This window comes from Sus scrofa, chromosome 15 (assembly GCF_054392235.1).
Source record: "Sus scrofa isolate SSC_HxYL_T2T_F1_AM1 chromosome 15, Sscrofa_HxYL_maternal_Yorkshire_Landrace_v2.0, whole genome shotgun sequence".
In the NCBI taxonomy this organism is placed as follows: Eukaryota; Metazoa; Chordata; class Mammalia; order Artiodactyla; family Suidae; genus Sus; species Sus scrofa.
Genome location: NC_139397.1, coordinates 90416788 through 90442730, shown reverse-complemented (window position 1 = coordinate 90442730; position 25943 = coordinate 90416788). Strand labels below are relative to the sequence as shown.

Sequence of the window (25943 nt, the reverse complement as noted above, 5' to 3'; positions counted from 1 at the left end):
TTATACATTGCTTACTTTATAAGTATTTTGAGACACAGCAATATCAAAAGCCAAGTTTTGTCAAGACAATTCATTCTAATAGTATCCTGGCAGAATTCAATATTGACCTTTAATAAATTTGGGCCTTATAGGTTTATACTTCAATAGGAAATCTCTAGAGAATACCCTGATTTAATAAACACAAATGGTGATTCAGAAGGATCTCTTTCTTTTTATATTTAAACCATGGTTTACTAAAATATTGAGCTATTCAAATTTTGGGCTACTCTTAAATAGCAACTGCTACATTTTTCATGAGTTAGAAGCAGAACCTTTAATAAACTAACCGAATTCCATTTAGGAAAAATGCAGTATCTTCTTTGATTAGTCTATTCTTTCTTGCTTCCAAAATTTTACCACTTTTACTACTTTCCTTACAAAAAAATGACACAGCACTTAAATCTCTTCATTAATGAGTAAAGTATGCGGATTTTTGTTTTAGTACAGAAAAGTTATCAGTGTTCAAATTAAATATTTAGACAAACCTTGACCTGCCAGAGTGCTAGTGCCAGCAGATGGCTCTTGTATACCATATACAAGTTTATCCTCAGGATAAGTAAGTCCAGAGCTCTTCAAAGCTATAAGGTACTTTTCATGACTTTTCTTTGCACAAGCATTTTCTCCAAGACCTAATATTTAAAATAAATTTAAAATCAGAAAAAATATTAAATTTGAAATAAAAGTATAGCCATCTCAGTAACTAAGTATACATATATAAAACAGATAAATATTCTAATGGAGGGGAAACCCTAAAATGGATAATGTAAAATAGCTTCAGACAACCGTTTTGTGCTCATGTTTGGCATTAACAATCTCAGAATGAATGCACAGCATGTTTATAACATATAACGAAGAGTTCCCATCGTGGCGTGATGGAAACAAATCCAACTAGGAACCATGAGGTTGTGGGTTCGACCCCTGGCCTCAATCAGTGGGTTAAGGATCCAGCATTGCCCTGAGCTGTGGTGTAGGTCGCAGAAGCAGCTCGGCTCCTGCATTGCTGTGGCTGTGGTGTAGGCCGGCAGCTACAGTTCTGATTAGACCCCTAGTCTGGGAACCTCCATATGCTGCAGATGCAGCCCTAAAAAGACAAAAAAAAAAAAAAAAGAATAGCATATAACAAAATCCACTAAGTAACCAGGCATCTAAAATACACCAGAGATTATATACAAGACACAGAGGGTGCAAAGGTTAATAAGGCATGATTCCTGCCTTCAAGGAACTTAAAATTAGTAATTAAAAAAAGGGAGATAACATGGTAAGTGATGATTATGTAACAGACTTCACCATTTGGTTTGCCAGCCTGTGCTCTCATAATGTAGTCAGACTTATCCAAAGCAAAGTTTTGGGAAAGAATTCCTGGAGAAGATAATGCCTGAGAGGAATTTTCAAATATTATAACTGAGATTACTCCTAATGTCTGTATACCAAGCATAAAATGTTTTTATAATCACATTTAAGGAATTAAAAATATAATTTCTACATTGTATCAGCTAAAACAAATTTATTCCAAAAATACTGAAAAGTTTAGGTTCTAAAATTAATCCTAGAACTTTCACTTTAGAATTTCAGCATATTAATTAATGCCACTTTTTCTTTTTTCAATTGAAGTATAGTTGAATTACAATGTAATGCCAATTTCTGCTGTAAAGCAAAGTGACCCAGTCATACATATACATACATTCTTTTTTGTATTTTAACTTCCATCATGGTCTATCCCAAGAGACTGTATGTAGTTCTCTGTGCCATACAGTAGGAACTCATTGCTTATCCATTCTAAATCTACCTACCCCAAATTCCCAGTCCATCCTACTCCCTCCCCTCTCCTCTTTGACAACAACAAGTCTGTTCTCTATGTCTGTGAGTCTGTTTCTGTAGATAGGTTCATTTGTGCCACATTTTAGACTCCACATGTAAATGATATAATATGGTATTTGTCTTTCTCTTTCTGACTTACTTCACTTAGTATGAGAATCTCTGTTGCATCCACATTGCTGCAAATGGCATTATTTTTTTCTTTTTATGGATGAGTAGTATACCATTGTATACATATATCCCACATCTTCTTAATCCATTCATCTGTTGATGGACATTTAGGTTGTTTCCATGTCTTAGCTATTGTGAATAGTGCTGCTATGAACACTGGGTTGTGTGTTTCTTTTGGAATTATAGTTTTGTCTGGATATATACCCAGGAGTGGGATTGCTGGATCATATGGTAGTTCTATAAGCAACGTCAGATCCTTACTCACCAAGTGAGGCCAGGGATCGAACCTGCAACCTCACGGTTCCTAGTCAGATTCATTTCCACTGTGCCACAAAGGGAACTCCAAAATTTTATATTTTTACTTAATAAAATATATTTTATCAACCTCTTACAATAAGCCTCAGAAAAATGAACATACAATAACCATTTTTGGAGTTCCAGTCGTGGCACAGTGGTTAACGAATCCGACTAGGAACTATGAGGTTGCAGGTTCGATCCCTGGCCTTGCTCAGTGGGTTAACGATCCGGCTTTGCCGTGAGCTGTGGTGTAGGTTGCAGATTTACCCCAGATCCCACATTGCTGTGACTGTGGTGTAGGCTTGCAGCAACAGCTCTGATTAGACCCCTAGCCTGGGAACCTCCATATGCTGCAGGAGCGGCCCTAGGAAAGGCAAAAAGACCAAAAAAAAAAAAAAGTAATAACCATTTTTATAAGTTAGGAAACTGAGACCTACAAGATAACATGGCTAATAAGTGAGTAAGCAAGGAATGACTAGGAATGAAGCTAGACCACAAATTTTAAACTTCTGAATCAAAATCTAATGTAATTTCTATCACTAGAAGTTAGCTAGGGACTTCTGTTGTTTTTTTTTTTTTAATTTCAAGAAATAAGAATTTAAAAGAATTGTAGGAATATAAGGAGACGATTGCCATAAATGATTCTCAAGAAATACATTCCTACAATGATTAAGAACAACTTGCTCCTCTTTTTCCCAACAGTTGATAGTTTCTGAATAAAGAACCACTTTTTAGGTTGAATAAATAACAGATCTCCAGGTATAATTTTGAACTCTCTCCAGCTTCATCACCAAAACTCAAACACAAGCTACCATCATTTTATCCTAGGCTACCGCACTTGAGCTTCTGTTCTTGCCCCTTCCCATCTACTCTTAGCTAAAACCACAAGCTGGAGTTCCTGCCATGGCACAGTGGGTTAAGAATTCAACTGCAGCAGCTTGGGTTGCTGTGGAAGTGCAGGTTCAATCCCCAGCCAGCACAGTGGGTTAAGGGATCCAGCACTGCTACAGCTGCAGCTCTGCTCAGATTCGATGCCTGGCCCAGGAATTTCCACATGCCATGGGTGTGGCCATAAAAATAAAAATTAAAAAAAAATAGTAAGCTACCTTTTCATTTTATTTATTTATTTATTTATTTATTTATTTATTTTTGCTTTTTAGGGCCGCACCTGCAGCATATGGAGGTTCCCATGCTAGGGGTCGAACTGCAGCTGTAGCTGCAGGCCACAGCCAGAGCAATGCAAGATCCGAGCCGAGTGAGCCACATCTGTGACCTACACCACAGCTCACAGCAATGCCAGATCCTTAACCCACCGAGTGAGGCCAGGAATCAAACCCACAACTTCATGGATGCTAGTCAGATTCGTTAACCACTGAGCTACGACGGGAACTCCACAAGCCACCTTTTTAAAGTACATATCTGATCACGTCACTCTTAAGCAAAAAATATTTTCATGACTTCCTGCTACATTCAGGATAAGATATAAAACCCCTTAAATAACTAACAAGGGCCTACCTAATCTGGCTAGCCTAATGCAGTAGCCTTATTTTTGCCACTATCCCCCTACATTCATTTCATTTCAACAATACCCTTTTTAGTACCTTTTTTAAAAAGTAAGTTCATTCTCACCCATAAATATTTTCATATGCTAGTCCCTCTGCATGGAATCTAGGAAGTATCCAGATGTTACAGTATTTACATTTATCATGTTTGGGGTTCATTAAGCTTCTTGAATCTATAAATCAATCCATTTGGGGGAATTTTAGCTATGATTCTTTCAAATGTTTTTCTGCCCTCTTCCCACTCTCCTTTCCTCCTGGGATGTAAATTGTATGTATGTTAGATCATCTGATTCTATCTAATAGTCCCTGCAGCTCTGTTGTGTTTTCTCTCTGTTCTCTAGATTGGAGAATCTATTAATCCACCTTCAAAAAATCTTTAGCCTTTAGCCTTCATGAAATCTTTCTTCTACCATCTCCAAACTGCTACTAAGTCCATTCAGTGAATTTATCAGTTCAATTATTTCACTCTACAATAATCTTCAGTTCCAGAATTTCTTTTTTTATTGTTTACATTTGTTCACTAAGATTCCTTATCTCTTCACTAACACTATATTTTCCTTTAATTATTTCAAAATATTTTTCTTTATTTCTTGAACATACTTATAATAGTTGCTTTAATGTCTTTATCTGCTAAACCCAATTTCTAGGCCATTTCAAAGTCAATTTCTATTACTGTCCCTTTTCTTGGTTATCATGCAAAAGTTCTTATTTTCTTGCATGTCTAGCAGTCTTCTTGTACACTGGACATTCTGATGACAAATTAATCAAAGATTCTGGATTCTGCTGTTTTCCTTCAAAGAGTATTAATTTTAATTCTACAAGGCATTCAATAAATAGCCTGATTACCTAGAACTCATAAGGCTTGGTTTTACACTTTGTAAGAAGCAGATTTCTGGAAAGCCTGAGATTCTTAAAAGGCCCTGGAATTGACAGGCATAATCTCCAAACTCTGTCAGGATTCAATGTTTCAATAAGGCTGACTTAAAGTAGAATTTATTCTAAGGTTTGGCCTTCTGGTGTCTCGGCTTGATGCCTAGGGTATTAATAAGATCTCTCCAGTCTGGTTGTGCTGAACTCTAGTGTCTCCTAACATCACCTCACCTTTAATATCTCTATTCTATTCATCTCTACTATCTCCTTTTAATTCGAGAGCAGTAACCCCAAAGCACTCTCTATTAAGCCTGAGGTAGTCTCATCCTCACTTCTCAGTCAAGCACTTTCAGAGGTGCCCCATACATCTGCCCCACTACCTCATGCTATTCTGCCCCAGAGATTCCAGTTTCCAACTACTTCAGCTGCCCTAAACTGTGACCTCTTTCTCCTTAACTCAGTTGGACCACCATGCTGCTTCAATGCCAGCCTTCTACAATACAATCAGGAAGTTATTCCCAGACAGAAATTCAGAGAATTGTGAGGCTCATCTCATGCTTTTCCTGTCTCTCAAAGGTTTACAGTCTTGTACTGCCTGAAAGTAACTGCCCCACATTTTTTTTTCCAGTTTAATATTATTTATGATGTTAAGGACAAGTCCAGGAGTCAGAAGCAGAAAATGTTCTCTACCTGGAATCTAACTCCATCCCATTATCACCCAGCTTACCTCATCCTCTAGCTAAATGACTTTCTCTCCATCATTAGGTTTTAAGTGTCATTTCCTCAGTGAAGCTTTCCCACCTTCCCAATCATTGAAATTAGGTCTCCCAGGGAGTTCCTGTCATGGCTCAGTGGTTAACGAATCCAACTAGAAACCATGAGGTTACAGGTTCAATCCCTGGCCACGCTCAGTGGGTTAAAGATCCGGCGTTGCTGTGAGCTGTGGTGTAGGTCGCAGACGCAGCTCAGATCCCAAGTTGTTGCTATGGCTCTGGTATAGGCTGGCGGCTGCAGCTCCGATTAGACCCCTTGCCTGGGAATCTCCATATGCCACAGGAGTGGCCCTAGAAAAGGCAAAAAAAAAGACAAAAAACCAAAAATTAGGTCTCCCTTTTATAAATATTTGTCCCATCACTTCATAGTATTTACTACAGTTTATAATTACACAATTTTTTGGTTTGGGGATTTTGTTAATGTCATCTCATGAACTAGACCATAAGCTTTATAAGGCAAGGATAAGAATACCTGGTTTATTACTTACCTTCCCCACTCCAAGCTCTTATACCTAGGCCCAAAGCCAAGCACATAACAATGCTTAATAAGTACTTGGTAAAGAAATAAATACATCAGATAATACTATCTCTAAATAACACATGGTTAACAATATACATAAAAATTTCACCACTCTAAGAGTTCCCAGCGTGATTCAAAGGTAACGAACCTAACTAGGGAGTTCCCATCGTGGCTCAGTGGTTAACGAATCTGACTAGGAAACATGCGATTGCGGGTTCGATCCCTGACCTCACTCAGTGGGTTAAGGATCCGGCGTTGCCGTGAGCTGTAGTGTAGGTCACAGACATGGCTTGGATCCTGCATTGCTGTGGCTCTGGCGTAGGCCGGCAGCTATAGCTCCGATTAGACCCCTGGCCTGGGAACTTCCATATGCCTCGGGTGCCGCCCTAGAAAAAGCAAAAAGACAGAAACAAAACAAAAGAAAAAACCCGACTAGGATCCATAAGGATGTAGGTTCAATACCTGGCCTCACTCAGTGGGATAAGGATCCAGCATTACCATGAGATGTGGCGTAGGTCACAGACATGGCTCAGATTCTGTGTTGCTCTGGCTGTGGTGCAGGCCAGAAACTGTAGCTCTGATTCGAACCCTGGCCTGGAAACTTCCATATGCCACAGGTGCAGCCCTAAAAAAAAAAATTTTCACCACTCTAAAGAAAGAACATAAACTTCAATTTTTACAACATGCTGTTCATGACCCAGCAAAAGGATACTATTTAAAATATTTATAACAAGATTTTTAAATAATTGATATGTTTACCCTACTATAAACTTGAACTAAACTACAGGTACGAAAACTAAAGTAATTTACATAACAGTATATCATGTACAGATATACTTAAAAGCAAGGTTTTTTTGTGGTTTTTATTTGGCAATGCCCAGGGAATGTGGAACTTCCCAGGCCAGGGATCAGACCTGAGCCGCTGCAGTAACAATGCCAGATACTTAACCTGCTGGGCCACAAGGGAACTCCCTACAATTCTAAGTTTTATAACTTAAACTCTACATCACTATAAAATCCTAGGTCATACAACACAAAAATAAAAAATTTAGAATACCAAAAATGAACAACACAAAATGGTTACTGTTATTGTTTGGAGAGGGGAGGTGAAATAAAATTATGAATATGTCACACCAAACACTGGAGACCTGAGTTCTAGTTCCAACCCCAAAATAAATTAACTCTGAAGTCTTGAACTGGTCATTTAATTTTTCTGGGGTTCAGTTTCTTTATCCACAAAATAAGTATTCTTAATAATTTCCAGCTTTAACATTCCATTAAAAAATTTACATTTTACTTTTAAGTTCTAAAATAAATAATTTCTTATAATTATACTACATATAAGTTTAACTTTCTTCTCTTCTAAGTTTTACTCACCAGAAGTCAGATCTTTGTAGTTTTGTTGGTTTGTCAAAACCTGAGTAAGAACAGACCGCATTGCTCCTCCCATTTTAGTTAGATCTTCTAAAAAGGAAATTTGAGGTTCCAAAAGCTGAAGGACTTTGTTAAGGTCTTTTTCTGATGGTACATCAGCTGCTAAAATAACATATAATAACTTTCTTTAAAATATTTTGCTAAAAATAACAATATTTTATTCTCTTAAAACTACAAAAACTTAGATGACATACTTTATATTCAAAAGGTTAATACAAGAATTTTTTTTTAGCTTTTTTGGCCATGCTCACAGTATGTAAAATTTCCTGGTCCAGGGATCAAACCCAAGCCACAGCAGCAACCTGAGCCACTACAGTGACAATGGCAGATCCTTAGCCCACTGCACCACAAGGGAACTCCCTAAGGACTCTTTTTGTAGGCATTCACCCAGCACCCAGACCAGGGTAGACTTGTTTAAGAATTCAGTCCCCTGAGAAAGGACTAAGGAAAAGAGAAGACTTCGTAAGGTATCAGCCACGTAATTTGTGTAAGAAACATTCAATTTGAGGGCCCTGTACTTCTAGATATATACATGTAATCTTAAGATCAATGATTATCAAAATTAGATACACAGTATTTAAGAAAAAAATTTAACATTTCTCTCTAAACTATGGCAAGGCAAAAATCAAATATATTGAGAGGAGTGTAAGAATATAAGAACAAAATTATGTCAGCTCTAAATTCAAATCTGTGTAGTAAATAACCTATACTCTATCATATTCTAAAACTACAGATTCATGTTAGCTAGAGGTCAAAGCAACTTAAATAAAAATAACTTTTCATAAATATGGATGTTTTTACTACAACGATTTTAAAATACCAGCCAAGATATGCTGGTAGAGCGAGAGAGAAGAAATCTGGACAGCAACTTAAAAAGAATACTTAAGAGGAAAAGATACATGTTTCATAAATACAAGGTCTAAAAAGGATGAAGTGAATAGAGAGATTTAGAGCTTAGCCATGACTGGTTAAAAGAAGAATGTATATAAGGGAGATAATAGGGGGCTTGTGTGCCCAGGAAAAAGGACATCAATTTCATTCAACATTTAATTATCTACCACATGATAGGCACTGAGAAACAAGACAAGAAATAGGACATTATTTACTCTTGGAATTCACAATCTGGTTCAAGGCAAAACTAAATAAGACATTATTTATTCTTGGAACTCACTACCCGGTTCAATGAAATTCTAGGGACCTAAGTTCAAAAATCTTATTTCTTGGTGGAAAAGCAATATATACATTATTCCTCTTTATATTCCCCACAACGACTTATGTATTAACATAGCAGATATTTAATCTGCATTTGTTCTTGATTGTCAAGGGTTCTAAAACAAGCTCTGACACTGGTCTAAAGATGGTCAGTGAAATGAGAAATGGAACACAAGGCAACCTGACAAACCACCAAATTATCTGAGCTTCAATTACTTTAGATTAGATGATTTCAAATCTTTAATTTTAAACAGTGATCTCTACACAAAGTAATCCAATAATTTATTTTTGTATAGACAGAAGAAACTAATGCTGAGCACAAGTGGTAATATAGAGAGGAAAACATCATGAAACTAGTAAGCTCATGAAACTCATCTTAAGACAAAAAAAGTGCTTCCATTAATTCCTTTATGTTTTCAAATAATGGTAACATAATTATCAAAGCTATGTACCTATGTCATCCACTTTTAATGATTACTAAATGTCACCAAGTAAATAAAAAAATGAATATAATACAGTCTAGTATGAACTTCTCTTTGATTAAACAATGATAAGCTTTGAGGTTCTCATAATAAATAATTTCTACCTATTACTTATCTAAAATAGGACAACTGTAATACAAAATGTAAATTCTCAAAGTCTATTAATTAGTACATGAGAAACAGAATGAAAGGCAAGTTCAACGACCCAACTACTCTCCAGTTCCTTCATTCCAAAGTCAGAGTAGTTTGGGAATAAATCAAATAACATTTCTTTCTGTATTTTAAGACATCCACTCTGAGAATAGAAGTACTTGAGAAAATATTGTATATTTTCCTTAAAATGTAGAAATAAGGAAGTATAAGTATTTTATCATAATGCAAATAACATAATAGTTTTAGAAATGATGAAGATACTCTTATTTCTTCACAATTTTAGGATAGAGGTTAGACAGAAAATAATATGTGCCATAGTTTCAAATTGGATGTAAGATTATTTATAATATTAAATAATTTTAAACCTTCAAAAGTAATGCAAATGAATACCTTAAATGATAAAAATGCAAATATCATTAGAAAAGTAAAAGACATCATAAAAATGTAACTTGTTTCATATCACTAACTGATATCTATAATTCACAATGTCAGACCAAAAACTTTAAAAGATATTAAATCCAAATATTTAAGTAAAAAGCATATTAATCAAGATTGTGACTAAATTTTAAAAGGTAAATAAATATCTGTAATTTGCATGTTTCTTTTCTCTTTTCAATGCTATCATAATGCTTACATCCATATACTCTATCAGTAATAAGGGTGTGAGCAATCTGACCCTCTCATAAGTTGTTACATACAGAGCAAAATAAAAACATATAAACCTCTACAAAAAAAGAGAAAGCAAGAGAGAGGTGAAACAGTAGTTTATCTTCTAAAAATCTAAATTAAAGTCAAACATTGCAGGACTTCTTAATTCTGCTCCACCATAATATAATCATAAAGAAAGTTACTTTAACCCCATAAAATGATTATTTTCTCATCTGCAAAAGGCCATCAAAGTTTGATCAAAAACATTTACAATCCTAGGGGCAGAGACTGCCAAACTGTGCCTATTACGAGGTTATTTATTTTTGGGGGTTTTTTGCTTTTATTTTTCTTTTTTGGTCGCCGCTCAGCATACAGACTTTCCGGGTCAGGGATCAAATCAGTTGCCACCTAGGCCACAGCTGTGCCGGGCCAGGGATCAAACCTGCATCCCAGTGCTCCCAAGACACTGCCAATTCCATTGCACCATAGCAGCAACTCTTCTATGAGGTTACATAATTGATATTTAGGGTGTTTTTAATCTAGTCTCTGTATTTCATAGTCATTACATAAAAAATGTTAAGCAAAAAAATGACATCTAAAAAAATTCACCTCATTGTTAATGTTAAAGTTTGTTAATTGGGAACTTAAAAAGAGTACTAAGAGTGGATTAAACATACCTGGTTCATTATAGCCTTCTCTTAAGTACTGAATAAGACAAAAAATAAATCTTGGAAGAACAAATTCAGACATCATCAGTAAGTCTTTGGGGACACAGGGAACATTTGAACTTGATTTAATTTGATGCCTTTTGCAAAACCTGTAACATGAAAAAGAAAAAAAAAATTAACAGTGTTGTCGAATCTGCCAAGAATACACTAATCCTACTTACAATATTTATAAACAGAATGTGGGCCACTATCAAAGCCAGTATATTACTCCTCTATGATTTTTTAAGGCACTAAATTAAAAGAATATATATATATATATACTTTTTTTTTTCTGCTTTTTATGGCTGCACTCATGAGGTTCCCAAGCTAGGGGTGGAATTGGAGCTACAGCTGCCGGCCACAGCCACAGCAACAGAGGATCTGAGCCACATCTGTGACCCACAACCACAACTCACAACAATACCTGATCCTTAACCCACTGAGCGAGGCCAGGGATCAAACCTGCAACCTCGAGGTTACTAGTCGGATTCATTTCCACTGTGCCACAATAGGAACTCCTAAAAGAATATATTTTTAATTGGTCTTTAAATAAAAATGTCACTGAGGAAGACTTCTTCCTAATAAAAGACCATACTAGTTAGATTCCAACTAGAATATAAAAAGAAAATCTCATTATATGGTTTATATTATTTAACCACAATTTACTACTTTCAAGTATTATTTTATTACTTTCAATGCTTTAAGTAAAACCCATTAAGTACAAATTGATAATTTTCCAAGAATTTGTATTTTCCATTCCTTAACTACTTTGAACTTATTATAGTAATGGATAAGTGATACAAATACTTAAAGTTTATTTGAAAAGTTTTTTGGTTTTTTTTTTTTTTTTTTTTGGTAATGGCCAGACCTGTAGCATGTGGAAGTCTCCAGGCTAGGAGTTGAAATCAGAGCTGCAGCTGCAGGCCTACGCCACAGCCACAGTAATGCCAGATCTAAGCCACATCTGCAACCTACTTCACAGCCTGCAGCAATACCAGATCCTTAAACCACTGAGCAAGGCCAGGGATCAAACCCACATCCTCACAGACACTATGTCAGGTTCTTAACCCACTGAGTCACAACAGGAACTCCTATTTGAAATGTTTATATACTTAAGAAGATATTCTTTCCAATCTTGTTTATACTTATTTAAAAGTATGATTGGTATATTTGAGCAAAAATGAAGTAAACTATTCTGTATTCACAATCCAAATAATCACAAATAAGGTATTTTGTGACCAAACACAAAATAAGTCAACTAAACATACAATGTACCTAGAAATAAACTTATGATGGGTGCGAAACTGCTTTAGCTGAAAAACACAAAAGATCTAAATGGAGAAAAACTACATACCCAAATGGAAAAAAAACTTTTTTTTTCTGTCTTTTCTAGGGCCACACCTGTGGCATGTGGAGGTTCCCAGGCTAGGGGTCTAATGAGAGCTGTAGCCACCGGCCTACACCAGAGACATAGCAACGCAGGATCTGAGCCACGTCTTCGACCTACACCACAGCTCACAGCAATGCCAGATCCTTAACCCACTAAGCAAGGCCAAGGATCGAACCTGCAACCTCATGGTTCCTAGTCAGATTCGTTAACCACTGAGCCACAACAGGAAATCCAAAAAAACTTTCTTTTTTAAGTAACTTCCACCAAACTTAATGACACTAGATTTAAAGCCCAATGAGACTAATAGCAAACTAATTCTAAAGTTCAAAAGGAAGAACATATGTGTGAAAAAAAAAAATCAGTAAAACTTAAAAAGGAATTAATGTTAGTGACCTAGCTTTAAAACACAGTATAGAGCTAATATAATTTAAAATGTGTGGTAATGTGATAATATCAATAGACCACAATGGACACTAGAAACAGACAATGTGATGACTATGACAATAAATGTGGGGAGTAGAAGACTTCCAATAAATTGCTAAAGGACAACAGATTACATGCAGGAAATAAATTCGACTCTTTCCTTACACCAAATATAAAATATATTCCACAGAGATCAAAAATCAAATGTGAAAAAAAATTACCAGGAATAAAATAAACTTTTTCCCTACATTACATAAATGTACCAAAGTCTAAGTAAGATCTGAAACCAAGAGCCATAAAAGAAAATAAAATTTGGCTACATAAATCAAAAGCTTCTATGCAGAAACCAATTACAAACAAAAAAAAAATATTTACAATAGGTAAAACAGATAAAAGATTAGTATCAATGATTTATGAATCTTGGGAAGTAGATTTTAAAAAAAGAAAAGAATTCAACAGAAAAATCAGCCAAAGTCATGAACAATTCACAAAAGAAGTGATTAGCCAACAAACTTGAAAAGAAGCTCAATTTCCTAATAACCAAAGCAATAAAGTTTACTAAAATATAAAATGAGTGATCAGAAAATGAATACCTAATGAAATAACTAACCCATTCAATGGAGTCATTAAAGGAAGGCCTGAGGAGAAATTATCCACTTAGAAATCAGACTGCTACATCCTTAGAGATCTTAGTATCATCAAAAATGAACAAAAATCAGACACTATAATGCTTGAGAAGCACACAGAACCATTTATGAAGAGTTTTTACTGAACAAGTTAAATATGAATGACATCAAGTCTCTAGAGCTAACTTTCATTTATAAGAAATATAGGATATAAAGGAACAAGTTAAATGACAGGACAAAAAAAAAAGCAAACAGACAAATCATGAATGTAGAACATCATAGAGACAACTGACTATGTTTCTCCAACCTATCAGTAGCAGGGAGAAAAAGGAAATAAAAGGATCATTCACTAAGAAAGCCTTGAGAAACCCAATAACCGCATGTAACGTGTGAACTGATTCTAAAAACCAACTTTAAAAAGGCAATTTTTAGACAACTGAGGAAGTCCAATTAAGAACTGGGTACCAGAGTTCCCATTATGGCTCAGTGGTAAACAAATCCGACTAGGAACCATGAGGTTGTGAGTTCGATTCCTGGCCTCGCTCAGTGGGTCAAGGATCTGGTATTGCCATGAGCCGTGGTGTAGGTCGCAGACGCAGCTCGGATCCCAAGTTGCTGTGGCTGTGGCATAGGCCAGTGGGCTACAGCTCCAATTAGACCCCTAGCCTGGGAACCTCCATATGCCACAGGTAAAGCCCTAGAAAAGACAAAAACAAAAACGAAAACAAAAGAACTGGGTACCGATCTGGCAATCTCACTCCTGGCATATATCCGGACAAAAATGTAACTCAAAAAGATACATGCACTCCTGTGTTCACTGACTTGAAGACTTAAATATAAGACATGAGGAGTTCCCGTTGTGGTGCAGTGGTTAACGAATCCGACTAGGAACCATGAGGTTGGGGGTTCGGTCCCTGCCCTTGCTCAGTGGGTTAACGATCCGGCGTTGCCATGAGCTGTGGTGTAGGTCGCAGACGCGGCTCGGATCCCGAGTTGCTGTGGCTCTGGCGTAGGCCGGTGGCTACAGCTCCGATTCAACCCCTAGCCTGGGAACCTCCATATGCCGCGGGAGTGGCCCAAGAAATAGCAACAACAACAACAACAACAACAACAAAAAAGACAAAAAAACATATATATATAAGACATGACACCATAAAACTCCTAAAAGAGAACACAGGCAAACATTCTCTGACATAAATCATACTAATGTTTTCTTTAGTCTGTCTCCCAAGGTGACAGAAATAAAAGCACAAATAAACGAACTGGATCTAATCAAACTTAAAAACTTTTATATAGGAAAGGAAATCATAAACAAAAAAAGACAATTTACGGACTGGGAGAAAATATTTGCTAATGATGCAACCAATAAGAGCTTAATTTCTAAAATAGACAAATAGCTCATACAACTTAATAACAAACAAACAATCCAATCAAAAAATGGGTAGAAGACCTAAACAGACTTTTCTCCAAAGAAGACAGTGAGATGGCCAATAGGCATATGAAAAAAATGTTCATCATCTCTAAGTTATTAGAGAAATACAAATCAAAACTACAATGAGGTACCACTTCACAGAGGTCAGAATGGCCATCATTAAAAAGTCTACAAATAATAAAATGTTGGAGAGGGTGTGGAGAAAAGGGAATCTTCCTACACTGTTGGTGGAAATATAAATTGGTACAGAGAGTCTCAACATGGCTCAGTGGTTAATGAACCCGACTAGTATCCATGAGGAGGCAGGTCTGATCCCTGGCCTCACTCAGTGAATTAAGGATCCGGTGTTGCAGTGAGCTGTGGTGTAGATTGCAGACGTGGCTCAGATCCCACGTGGCTATGGTGTAGAACAGCGGCTACAACTCCAATTCAACCCCCTAGCCTGGGAACCTCCATATGCCATGGGTGTGGCCTTAAAAAGATGAAAAAGAAAACAGTAGGGCAGTTCATTAAAGAAATTAAAGTAGAGCTGTTACATGACCCTGGACATATATGCAGAGAAAACTATAATTCAAAAGGAAAGATGAACCCCAATGTTCATAGCAGCACTATTCACAATAGCTAAGACATGAAAGCAACCTAAATGTCCACCGAGAGATGAGTGAATAAAGAAGACATGAAAAATAAATACAGGGAGTTCTCGTCGTGGCGCAGTGGTTAACGAATCCGACTAGGAACCATGACGTTGCGGGTTCGGTCCCTGCCCTTGCTCAGTGGGTTGACGATCCGGCGTTGCCGTGAGCTGTGGTGTAGGTTGCAGACGTGGCTTGGATCCTGCGTTGCTGTGGCTCTGGCGTAGGCCGGTGGCTACAGCTCCGATTGGACCCCTAGCCTGGGAACCTCCACATGCCGTGGAAGCGGCCCAAAGAAATAGCAAAAAAAAGACCAAAAAAAAAAAAAAAAAAGAAAAATACATACATACATATATGTGTAAGTGAATCCCCTTACGGTACAGCAGAAACTAAAGAACACTGTAAATTAGTTTCAATAAAATAAATTTTTTATGAGTTGTCACGGCTCAGTGGAAATAAATCTGACTAGTATCCACGAGGATGCAGGTTCAATCCCTGGCCTTACGCAGTGGGTTAAGGATCTCATGTTGCCGTGAGCTGCAGTGCAGGCCACATATGCAACTCAGATCTGGCATTGCTGTGGCTGTGGCTGTGGCACAGGCCAGCAGCTACAGCTCCAATATGACTCCTAGTTTGGAAACCTCAATATGTCTCAGGTGCAGCTCTAAAAATAAAATAAAACAAAATAAAATAAATTGTTTAAAAAAGAACTGGGTACTAATGCATTAGATAATTTTATTAGGTAAGACAAGACATTGTGGTTATGTAAGAAAATGTGGATATTTGAAAATATTAAGGAAAATGTATATCAAATTTTGTGGAAATTATCTGAAAGTGGGATACAATATACTTTTACCTTCTACCACCTACAGTGTTTGAATTTTGTATGACAAATACACGCATAACTTTGTAATCAAAAAGAAAAAATTTACTTCAAAAACAAACAATAATAAATTATGCCATTCATTTGGTTTTAGTTTCACAATTGGAACATTAATCCCTAATCTTTTTTGGCAGATGGACCCCTTTGAGAGTCTAATGAAAGTTATCACTCTTTCTTAAGAAAAACGTATGCAAACACAAAAAATAAAACATTCAGGGTGTTCACACATTCATGAAGTCTTTCTACCCTTAAGGCAGAGTTTTCAAATTTCAGGTCAATAGATTACATTGTAAAGATAGGGATTTCCTCAGTCCTCAGGCAGACAGACAGGTAGGGTCTGAACATTCGCCTCAGTTGCCTCTGTGTCCCATCCAAATATCATTTCCGTATTTATTATATTATGAAAATGTTAGAAAGTATTACACCTTAAATCCAAATCTTTATTTAAAGGAAAATACAAATTTAAAAACTTCTTTCTGGAGTTCCCGCCATGGCTCAGTGGTTAACAAATCTGACTAGGAACCATGAGGTTGCAGGTTCGATCCATGGCCTTGCTCAGTGGGTTAAGGATCTGGTGTTGCCGTGAGCTATGGTGTGGGTCGCAGACACGGCTCAGATCCCACGTTGCTATGGCTCTGGCTTAGGCCTGCGCTACAGCTCTGATTCGACCCCTAGCCTGGGAACCTCCATATGCCACGGGATCGGCCCAAGAAATGGCAAAAAGACAAAAAGACAAAAAGACAAAAAAAAAACCTTTCAGATGGGGTACACAAAATCTAAGTAAAATCAAAGAAACTTTCAAAATCCTACTCCATTTTAAAAGTCTTTAATGATAGAAAGAAAGAGAAAAAAAAAGAATCTGGTCTGTGTAACAGGTTAGTAAACCTGAGGTGATCAAAGAGAATTTAATTGACATGCCTACAAGCATAAATGTCAAAGAAAGAAAACAAATGAAAGGAAAGCCAAAAGAGAAGAAAGGGAAAACATAGTGGGGCATAAAGACTAAAGGATGCAATGAAAAAGCAGGAAGAGAGAAAGGATTAAAGAAGAACACAGAAAGCTCTTAGATACTTTCTTTGTAGGAAAGAAATGAATTCAGAGGAGCTTCTGGGCAGAGAGTAAAGAACATTTGAACAGAGTGTCAAGTAGCTTTAAGGCGTGACACTTCAACCCGGAGCAAAGCTGAAGGAACAGCAAGAATGGTCTACACAACTAGGGACTATGGTTACAAGAATCATTATAAGATAACATAAGACTGTCAAACAATATACAAAAGGTTTTTGTATTTTAGGCTGGGGAAATGGTGTGGGGGAACTAAAACACCTTACATATTATATAGCAAGTGCTCAATAAAGGCTTGGTGAAACAAAGATTTAACCTAATAGTGGAACTCCAAAAATGATTTCATGAGCATCCAACTAAAGAAAAAACAGAAACCAGAGTTCCTGCTGTGGCACAACAGGATCAGCAGCATCTCTGCAGCACTAGGACACAGGTTCAATCTCAAGCCCAACTTAATGGGGTAAAGTATCCTACGTTGCTGCAGGTGCAGCTCAGATCTGATCCCTGGCCCAGGATCTTCCATATGCCTCAGGGAGGCCAAAAAAGAAAAAAAACAGAAACTCATTTAATAATCCCAGTTTTTCAAATGTGCCTGGTGCCTCAGGCCTTAGGAATAAAGGACCTTAATCTCATGGAGCTAACTTTCTACTGGGGGGGGGGGGGGCATGGAGAAGAGGAAAAAGAAACAAAAAACTAACATGAATAATAAGCTCTACAAAATATTATTATAGCATGATTTATATCTATTTTTTAAATTAAAATATAGTTGATTTGGGGAGTTCCCATCATGGCTCAGTGGAAACTAATCTGACTAGCATCCATGATGATGCAGGTTCGATCCTTGGCCTCGCTCAGTGGGTTAAGGATCCAGTGTTGCTGTGAACTGTGGTGTATGTCGCAGACATGGCTCAGATCTGGCGTCATGTGTCTCTGATTTGACCCCTAGCCTGGGAACCTCCATGTGCCACAAGTATGGCCCTAAAAAGCAAAAAAACAAAAACAAAAAACTATATATATATAGTTGATTTACATGGTTGTGCCAATTTCTACTGTACATCAAAGTTGACTCAGCCATATATATATATACACATTCCTTTTTATATTATTTTCCATCATAGTCTATCCCAGGAGATTGGATACAGTTTCCTGTGCTATACAGTAGGACCCTATTGTTTATCCTTTTTTTTTTTTTTTTTTTTTTTGGTCTTTTCAGGTCCACACCTGTAGCACATGGGAGTTCCCAGGCTAGCGGTCGAATTGGAGCTGCAACAGCCAGCCTACACCACAGCCACAACAATGCTGGATCTGAGCCACATCTGCAACATACACCACAGCTCATGGTAACACCAGATCCTTAACCCACTAAGTGAGGCCAGGGATCGAACCCATATCCTCAGGGATACTAGTCAGGTTCTTAACCCACTAAGCCACAATGAGAACTCCTGTTTATCCACTCTAAATGGAATGAATAGTTTGCATCTACCCCAAACTCCAGTTCCATCCCACTCCCTCCTTCCACCCCCTCCCAGCATGATTTATAGAATACATCCATCAGGCTCCTTTAAATTGTGTTTGTCAGTGAAGGCCTTTCTGAAGAGGTGATATTCAGGCTGTGAAATGAAGGAGTTAGGCTAGACATGCAAAGCTCTGTGGGTAGAGCATGTTGTCAAAAGAAGTATGACAAATGCAACTGCATATAAATAGGTACTAAAGATCTCTCCCCAAGTGAACAGAAAGAGGACTTTTTAGACAACTGGTATGGCCCCAAAAGAAAAATAGCAGGGAGTAATGTGTTTGCCTTACCAGTTATAAGTTACAGACACTTTCTTCATGGAACCCAATAGTTTCGAATGACCAAAAATGGTTAAATATTTTTTAGTTAAGCAGGATGTTACAGCAATAAATAGAATGGCAGAATAGAACTGCAAAAACAGTTGATAAAATGACTTCTCCAAATTTTGCTGTATATCAACTTTGTAAAAAGTTTTTATTAAGGAGTTCCCACTGTGGCACAAAAGGATCAGCAGTATCTTAGGAGAGCTGAAACACAGGTTCGGTCCCCAGCCCAGCACAGTGGGTTAAGGATCCAGCATTGGCCGCAGCTGCAGCTTAGGTTGTAACTATGGCTCAGATCTGACCCCTGGTCCAGAAACTCCATGTGCTGAAGGGTGGCCAAAAAAGAAGAAGATAAAAAGTTTTTATTGAAGTACAATTGACAAAAAATTGCCCAACAGCTAAGTGTGCAGCTCAAGGAAGTATCACAAACTGAACACACCCATATAAGTACAAACCAGATCAAGCAACAAAATATTACCAGCATCCCAGAGAGCCTCCTGTGATTCACTGATACCAAATTTAAATGACTAAAAGCAGAGTTCCAGTACTCTGACTAAAAGAGAGGGAGTGGAATAGGACAGTAAGGGAGGGGATAAGATGCAAAGAAAGAAAAAGGAACAGGGGATTCTGGCCATCCATCTACAAATTCCTGAGACTTGGTTGGGGGTAGAAGGACAAGGAGAGGCCAACTCAAATAACTCAACCACATATTTCAAAAATTAGAGGAGTTCCTGCGTGGCTCAGTGGGTTAAAAATCTGGCATTGTCACTGCAGCAGCTTGAGTCACTGCTGTGGCGCAGGTTCAATTCCCTGACCCAGGAACTTCCACGTACCACAGGTGCAGCCAAAAAAAAAATAGAAAAGCATTTAAGATAAGCTCACCTAAAAGTTACCCTGTGGCATGGACATTATGTTCTCAACTTAGCACAAATTACATACATGTACATGTTATTGCATGTAATTTAATATAATTCAGAGGATTCCTAGAGAGTCACGCAACCCAAATGAAAAGCCCCTGAAATAATCTGTTCTCTTCATTTCACAGATAGGGAAGTATCAGAACCACTAAAGGACCTACCTAATAAAATTATTAAAAGGCTCCTGAAATTTACAAAAGGCATACCATAAAGATATAAGGCAACTAAACTATATATTTAATATGACCCCAGTAAAAATATCAAAGGAATAAATAAAGATGATTCTAAAGTTCCTATGGAAAAAAGTTAAAGTTAAAAAGTTAGTAGCAAAAAAAAAAAAAAAAGAGTTCCCGTCCCGTCGTGGCGCAGTGGTTAACGAATCCGATTAGGAACCATGAGGTTGGGGGTTCGGTCCCTGCCCTTGCTCAGTGGGTTAACGATCTGGCATTGCCGTGAGCTGTGGTGTAGGCTGCAGACGCAGCTCGGATCCCCAGTTGCTGTTGCTCTGGCATAGGCCGGGGGCTACAGCTCCGACTGGACCCCTAGCCTGGGAATCTCCACATGCCGCGGTAGCGGCCCAAGAAATAGCAAAAAAAAAAAGACCAAAAAAAAAAAAAAAAAAGTTAGTAGCTATTCTTAGCTATTAAGAATAGCTAAGAAAGTTCTATAAAATAAATGTAATGAAAGTAGAGTAGGTTTTTTTGTTTGTTTGCTTTTTATTAGGGCCACACTTGCAGCATATGGAAGTTCCCAAGCTAGGGGTCAAATTGGAGCTGTAGCTGCCAGCCTACGCCACAGCCACAGCAACATGGGATCTGAGCTGCATCTGCAGCCTATACCACAGCTCATGGAAATGCCAGATCCTTAACCCACTGAGCAAGGCCAGGGATCAAACCCACATTCTCATGGATATTAATTGGATTCCTTTCCACTGAGCCACAAGAGGAACTCCAAAAGTAGAACAGTTTTATCAAATACTAATATATTTTACAATTAAAATACTCAAAACAGTGTTGTATCTAGCCTTTAGGGAGCTTACACTCTAGACAGTAGACATTAATGGTAAATTCAATTAAATAAAGTACAGAGTAAAGTAAAACAGAGTTGAAACAGAAATTCAGTTCCAAATTCACCTATAGGTGTTTTTATGTCATTTCTTTAGATATACATTTCTAACTCTCTATTATGTATGGCTTGATTAAAAATGCAGATTCACCTCATGTCTAAAATTGTTAGATTACATGAATAGTTAAGAAATAAAAGGAAACATTTTAAATTCTATTTATACAAGTTCAATATTATTTATTGGAGCCTAAAAAACTAGAAAGGCATGAACAAAATATTTATGAAAATTAAATGTTTTAAATCCAATTAGGGAAGACATATAAGATCAGAAGATTTGAAAGTAAAATTATAGATGTAAATGTACTTATTTATTAAAATAATAAATAAATTATAGGAAGTTCCTTTCATGCCTCAGTGATGTGCGATCCCGACTAGGATCCATAAGGACGCAGGTTCATCTCTGGCCTGGCCCAGTGTGTTAAGCATCCGGCATTGCCATGAGCTGTGGTGTAGGTCACAAATGAAGCTTGGATCCTGTGTTGCTGTGGCCGTGGTTTAGGCGGGCAGCTACAGCTCTGATTAGATCCCTAGCCTGGGAACTTCCATATGCTGGCTATGGCCCTAAAAAAGCAAAGAAGGAATGAAAGGAAAGGAAAGGAAAGGAAAGGAAAGGAAAGGAAAGGAAAGGAAAGGAAAGGAAAGGAAAGGAAAAGAAAAGAAATTATAAAGTGAATGCTTAAAGACAGAAAGAAAAAAAAATGTGGTAATGATACATGAAAAGACATAACAATCGACAGATTAATCACTGTGAGTTGAGAAATGGAATCAAATATATGTGGGATTTAATTCATGACAAAAGCAGATTTCAAATCTCTGAGGAAAACATGGCTCATTCCGAGAAATGGTATTGAGATAACTGAATAACCAGTCACTCTGGGTCCAGGAGGAGGGAGGAATCCCCTCTCACCTTATACCATGATAATAAATAAGGCCCATATCAAACTTCTACAGATGAAAAATACAACTTTAGAAATGAAAAGTACACCTGATGGGATAATAGTAGTTTATACACTAGAAAGAAAAGATCAGTAATTTTGGCAAAGCAATAAGAAACTATCCAAAATAAAGCATGGGGACAGAAAAAGAACAGAGACTCAGTGAGGTGTGGGATAAGAACAAGCAATGCTACACTGCATTGGAATTCCAAAAAAGGAACAAGGAGAGAAAGAATAAACATATGAAGAAGGGCCGAAATTTTTCCAAATTTGTTGAAAACGTAAAATCACAGAACAAAGAACTTATCAAGGGAGCTCCCGTTGTGGCTCAGTGGTTAACAAATCCGACTAGGAACCATGAGGTTGAGGGTTCAATCCCTGGCCTTGCTCAGTGGGTTGAGGATCTGGAGTTGCTGTGAGCTGTGGTGTAGGTTGCAGACACAGCTCGGATCCCGCATTGCTGTGGCTGTGGCATAGGCCGGTGGCTGCAGCTCCGATTCAAGCCCTAGCCTGGGAACCTCCATATGCCGCGGGAGCAGCCCGAGAAATGGCAAAAAGACAAAAAAAAAAGAACTTATCAAATCCCAAACATAATAAACTTTTTTAAACCACACAAGTCCCATCATATTACTAGTGACAAGAAGAAAATCTTTAAAGTAATCAGGAAATGATTCATTATGTAAAGAGCATCCAAGATTCAGAAGACAGCAAGCTTCTCATTAGAAATCACACAATCAGGAACACAAGGCAGGGACATATTTAAAGTCCTAGAAGAAAACAAATCCAGAATTCTTAACACAAAAATACATTTCAAAACTGAAGATAAATAAAAATTTTTCAGACAAAACCCAGAATTCATTGTTATCACATTTGCACTACAAAAAAATATTAAGTTTTATAAGCATCCCTATGATAAATCCACATTTCAAGAAAATAACTCAGGAGTTCCCTTGTGGCTCAGCAGGTTAAGAACCTGACTAGTATCCATGAGGATGTAGGTTCAATCCCTGGACCTCACTCAGTCACGGAAGAGGTTCGGATCTGGCACTGCTATGGCTGTGGCTGTGGCATAGGCCAGAAGCTGCAGCTCCAATTCAACCTCTAGGCCAGAAATTTCCATATGCCACAGGTACAGCCCAGAAAAGAAAAAAAAAAGAAAAAGAAAATGGCTCTCCTATTAACAGACATGTGAGTGACACATCTTGGAAGTGGATCCTCCCATCCCAACAAGCCTTCAGAAGACTAATGCCAGCCAAGATCTTGATTACAACCTCATGAGAGACATTATGCCATAACCACACACTTAAGCCACTTCAGAATCCTTGGTACATAAACAGTATACGATAATAAATGTCTGTCATTTTAAGTACTATCAACCAAAAAGCTAAGTGTCAATGACAGAGCACTATATATATACCCAACAACATCTGGACACTCACTCCACTGCTTATAAAATACGTCTCAATATATTTCTCTTTGGGGATTTCTCTTGTGGCTCAGCAGGTTAAGGATCTGGTGCTGTCCCTTCAGTGACACAGGTCACTGCTGTGGCATGGGTTCAATCCCTGGCCCAGGAACTTTCACATGGCACAGGTGGGGCCAAAGAAAAATTTTCTTTTTCTAAATTTTTTAGAAGCAAGGGGTATTATTAATTCACAGAATCATATAATTACCTTAAGCATACAGACAGTATTTTCAAATAATCACTGTGTACATTTATCAACATTTACATTGACTACCTTGCATAGGATTAGCACAGGAAGTACCTTCCCAATGTATATAACCACTCTCCATTCCCCTCCCATTATGAACTGAAGTGAGGCGCCCTAACATTATACACTGAAGTCCTAACTCCCAGTGTGACCATATCTGGAAACAGGGCCACCAAAAAGGTAATTAAAATTAAATGAGGTCACAAGGTGGGACTCTAGTCCAACAGAACTGGTGTCCTTTTTAGGCATACATGCATACAGAAGGAAGGCCATGTGAAAACACAGAAAGAAAGCACACAGCTGCAGGCCAAGGAGAGAGGTGTCAGGAGAAACCAAACTTGGCAGCACCTTGATCCATACTCCAGAAATTTCTGTTGCTTAAGTCCCCTAGTTTGTGGTACTATGTTAATGACAGCAAGCAGACTACTTACATTCCCTCAGTAAGACATGACTGCCTAAACACACAATGGAGCCAGCCTACTGGCTAACAGTAAAATTAATCAAAACCAGAAATTAATGGCAATGCTGACAAGCAAAAAATATCAAAAAAGGATATATGCATCTTATCAACTCTGTGGGACTGAAGCATTTAAAACTGACATTACATAAAGTATGCTCTCAGACCACAAAGTAATTAAACTGGAAATCAGTAACAGACAAACCTAAAAAATTCTCCAAAGTTTGGAAATCAATAACACACCTGTAAATAATATCAGAACCAAAAAACAAAAAAATCACATTGGAACAATTTTCTAATACCTATCATATTTGCAAAGACTACAAGTTTGATGACATATTGTCCTGGCTAGGTAGTAAAGTGATGCATATTCTCATTCCACTGCTGGAGAGAGTGTAAATAAACATACCGAATGTAAGGACTACCATAAGTATAAATGCACACCTATTTGACCCAATCATTTGAGGAGATGAAAGTCAGGATTGCTTAATTCTTAATCTGGAACTTTTGTCCACCATAAACTACAGTCAAAGAAAGAATTTTCACATGATGTCCAAGTTAAAGAGATATGCTGGAAGACACAGGCTACCCGAAATAAAAAAATTTTTTTAAAAAATAGTGCAATTCCCTTAGCTTTCAATGGTTTGAAGAAACAATCAATTATCATAATCCAGGCTAATTTAAAAAATCTGACCCAATGGGAAGTATAGACCGGCACCTGGCCAGGGACCACAGCCTTGGGACACACCCAACCAGGGGTGATTAAGAACTCAGCCTGCAAACCCACCCAATCAGTGGTCCAAATAGCTGCACCACTCAGGCTGGAAGCAGAGTCTGTGACCCTGCCCAACTAGAAGTGATTATGGAGCCCAAGCAGTAGCCACACTTGACCACAGAGCCAAGCCAGCAGCCCCACCCACATAAGGAGCCCAGCCAGCAGATTCATCCACACTCAAATAAATTTTGTGAACTATAAGAAAACACAAATAAAATAAGTAAAAGGGGAAAATATATTAATAAAATGAGTTCAAAAACCATAGAAGTCATTTTTAAAAATAAACAGAAATCCTACAGCTGAAGAATATAATGACTGAAACTAAAAAACCTAACATAAAACTTCAACAGCAGACTTTAATCAAGCTGAAGATAGACTCAGTGAACTCAAAGACAAGTCCTCTGAAGTTACCCACCCAGAAAAGCAAAAAAAAAAAAGAGAGAGAGAGAAAGAAAGATGAGAATGAATGAAGAAAGCCGAAAGGACACACGGGACAACATTCAAAGAACAAATACATGCCTTATGGGAATCAGAGAAAGAAAAGCAAGAGATGGAGACCAAAAGTTTACTTAAAGATATAATGGCTGAAAACTTCCCAAACTGGGGAAATAAATGGACATCCAGATTCACGAGGTCTTAAAGTCCCTAAGTAGGTTGAGCCCAAAAACAGCTGCACTGAAACACACTGTAATTAAGTTATCAAAAGTCCAAGACAGGAGTTCCCCTTGTGGTTCAGCATAATGAAGCCAACTAGTACCCATGAGGATGCAGGTTCAATCCCTGGTCTCGCCAAGTGGCTTAAGGATCCAGCATTGCTGTAAGCTGCAGTGCGGGTCATAGACAGGGCTTGGATCCCATGTGGCTGTGGCTGTGGTGTAGGCTGGCAGCTGCAATTCTGATTCAATCCCTAGCTCAGGAACTTCCATATGCCCCAGGTGCAGCCCTTTAAAAAAGTAAAAAATAAAAAATAAAATAAATTCCATGAGCAAAAAAAAAAAAGCAAATAAAGGAAGCAAACCTTAGATAAGGAAAAAAACAATCAAAATATCTGAACC

The 25943-nt window shown here is 37.7% G+C and overlaps 1 protein-coding gene across 4 annotated transcripts in view; it reads right to left on the bottom strand.

Moving 5' to 3' along the window:
- Window positions 1-25943, bottom strand: part of UBR3 (ubiquitin protein ligase E3 component n-recognin 3) — a 225453-nt gene that overhangs the window by 183113 nt on the left and 16397 nt on the right. For all 4 annotated transcript variants that reach the window (XM_084999433.1, XM_084999434.1, XM_084999435.1 and 1 more), the window contains exons 2-4: window positions 10654-10793; window positions 7425-7583; window positions 525-668 (exon numbers count right to left, since the gene is read on the bottom strand). In XM_084999433.1, coding sequence (XP_084855559.1) covers window positions 525-668; window positions 7425-7583; window positions 10654-10793 — 443 coding nt within the window. The remainder of the gene's footprint in view (window positions 1-524; window positions 669-7424; window positions 7584-10653; window positions 10794-25943) is intronic.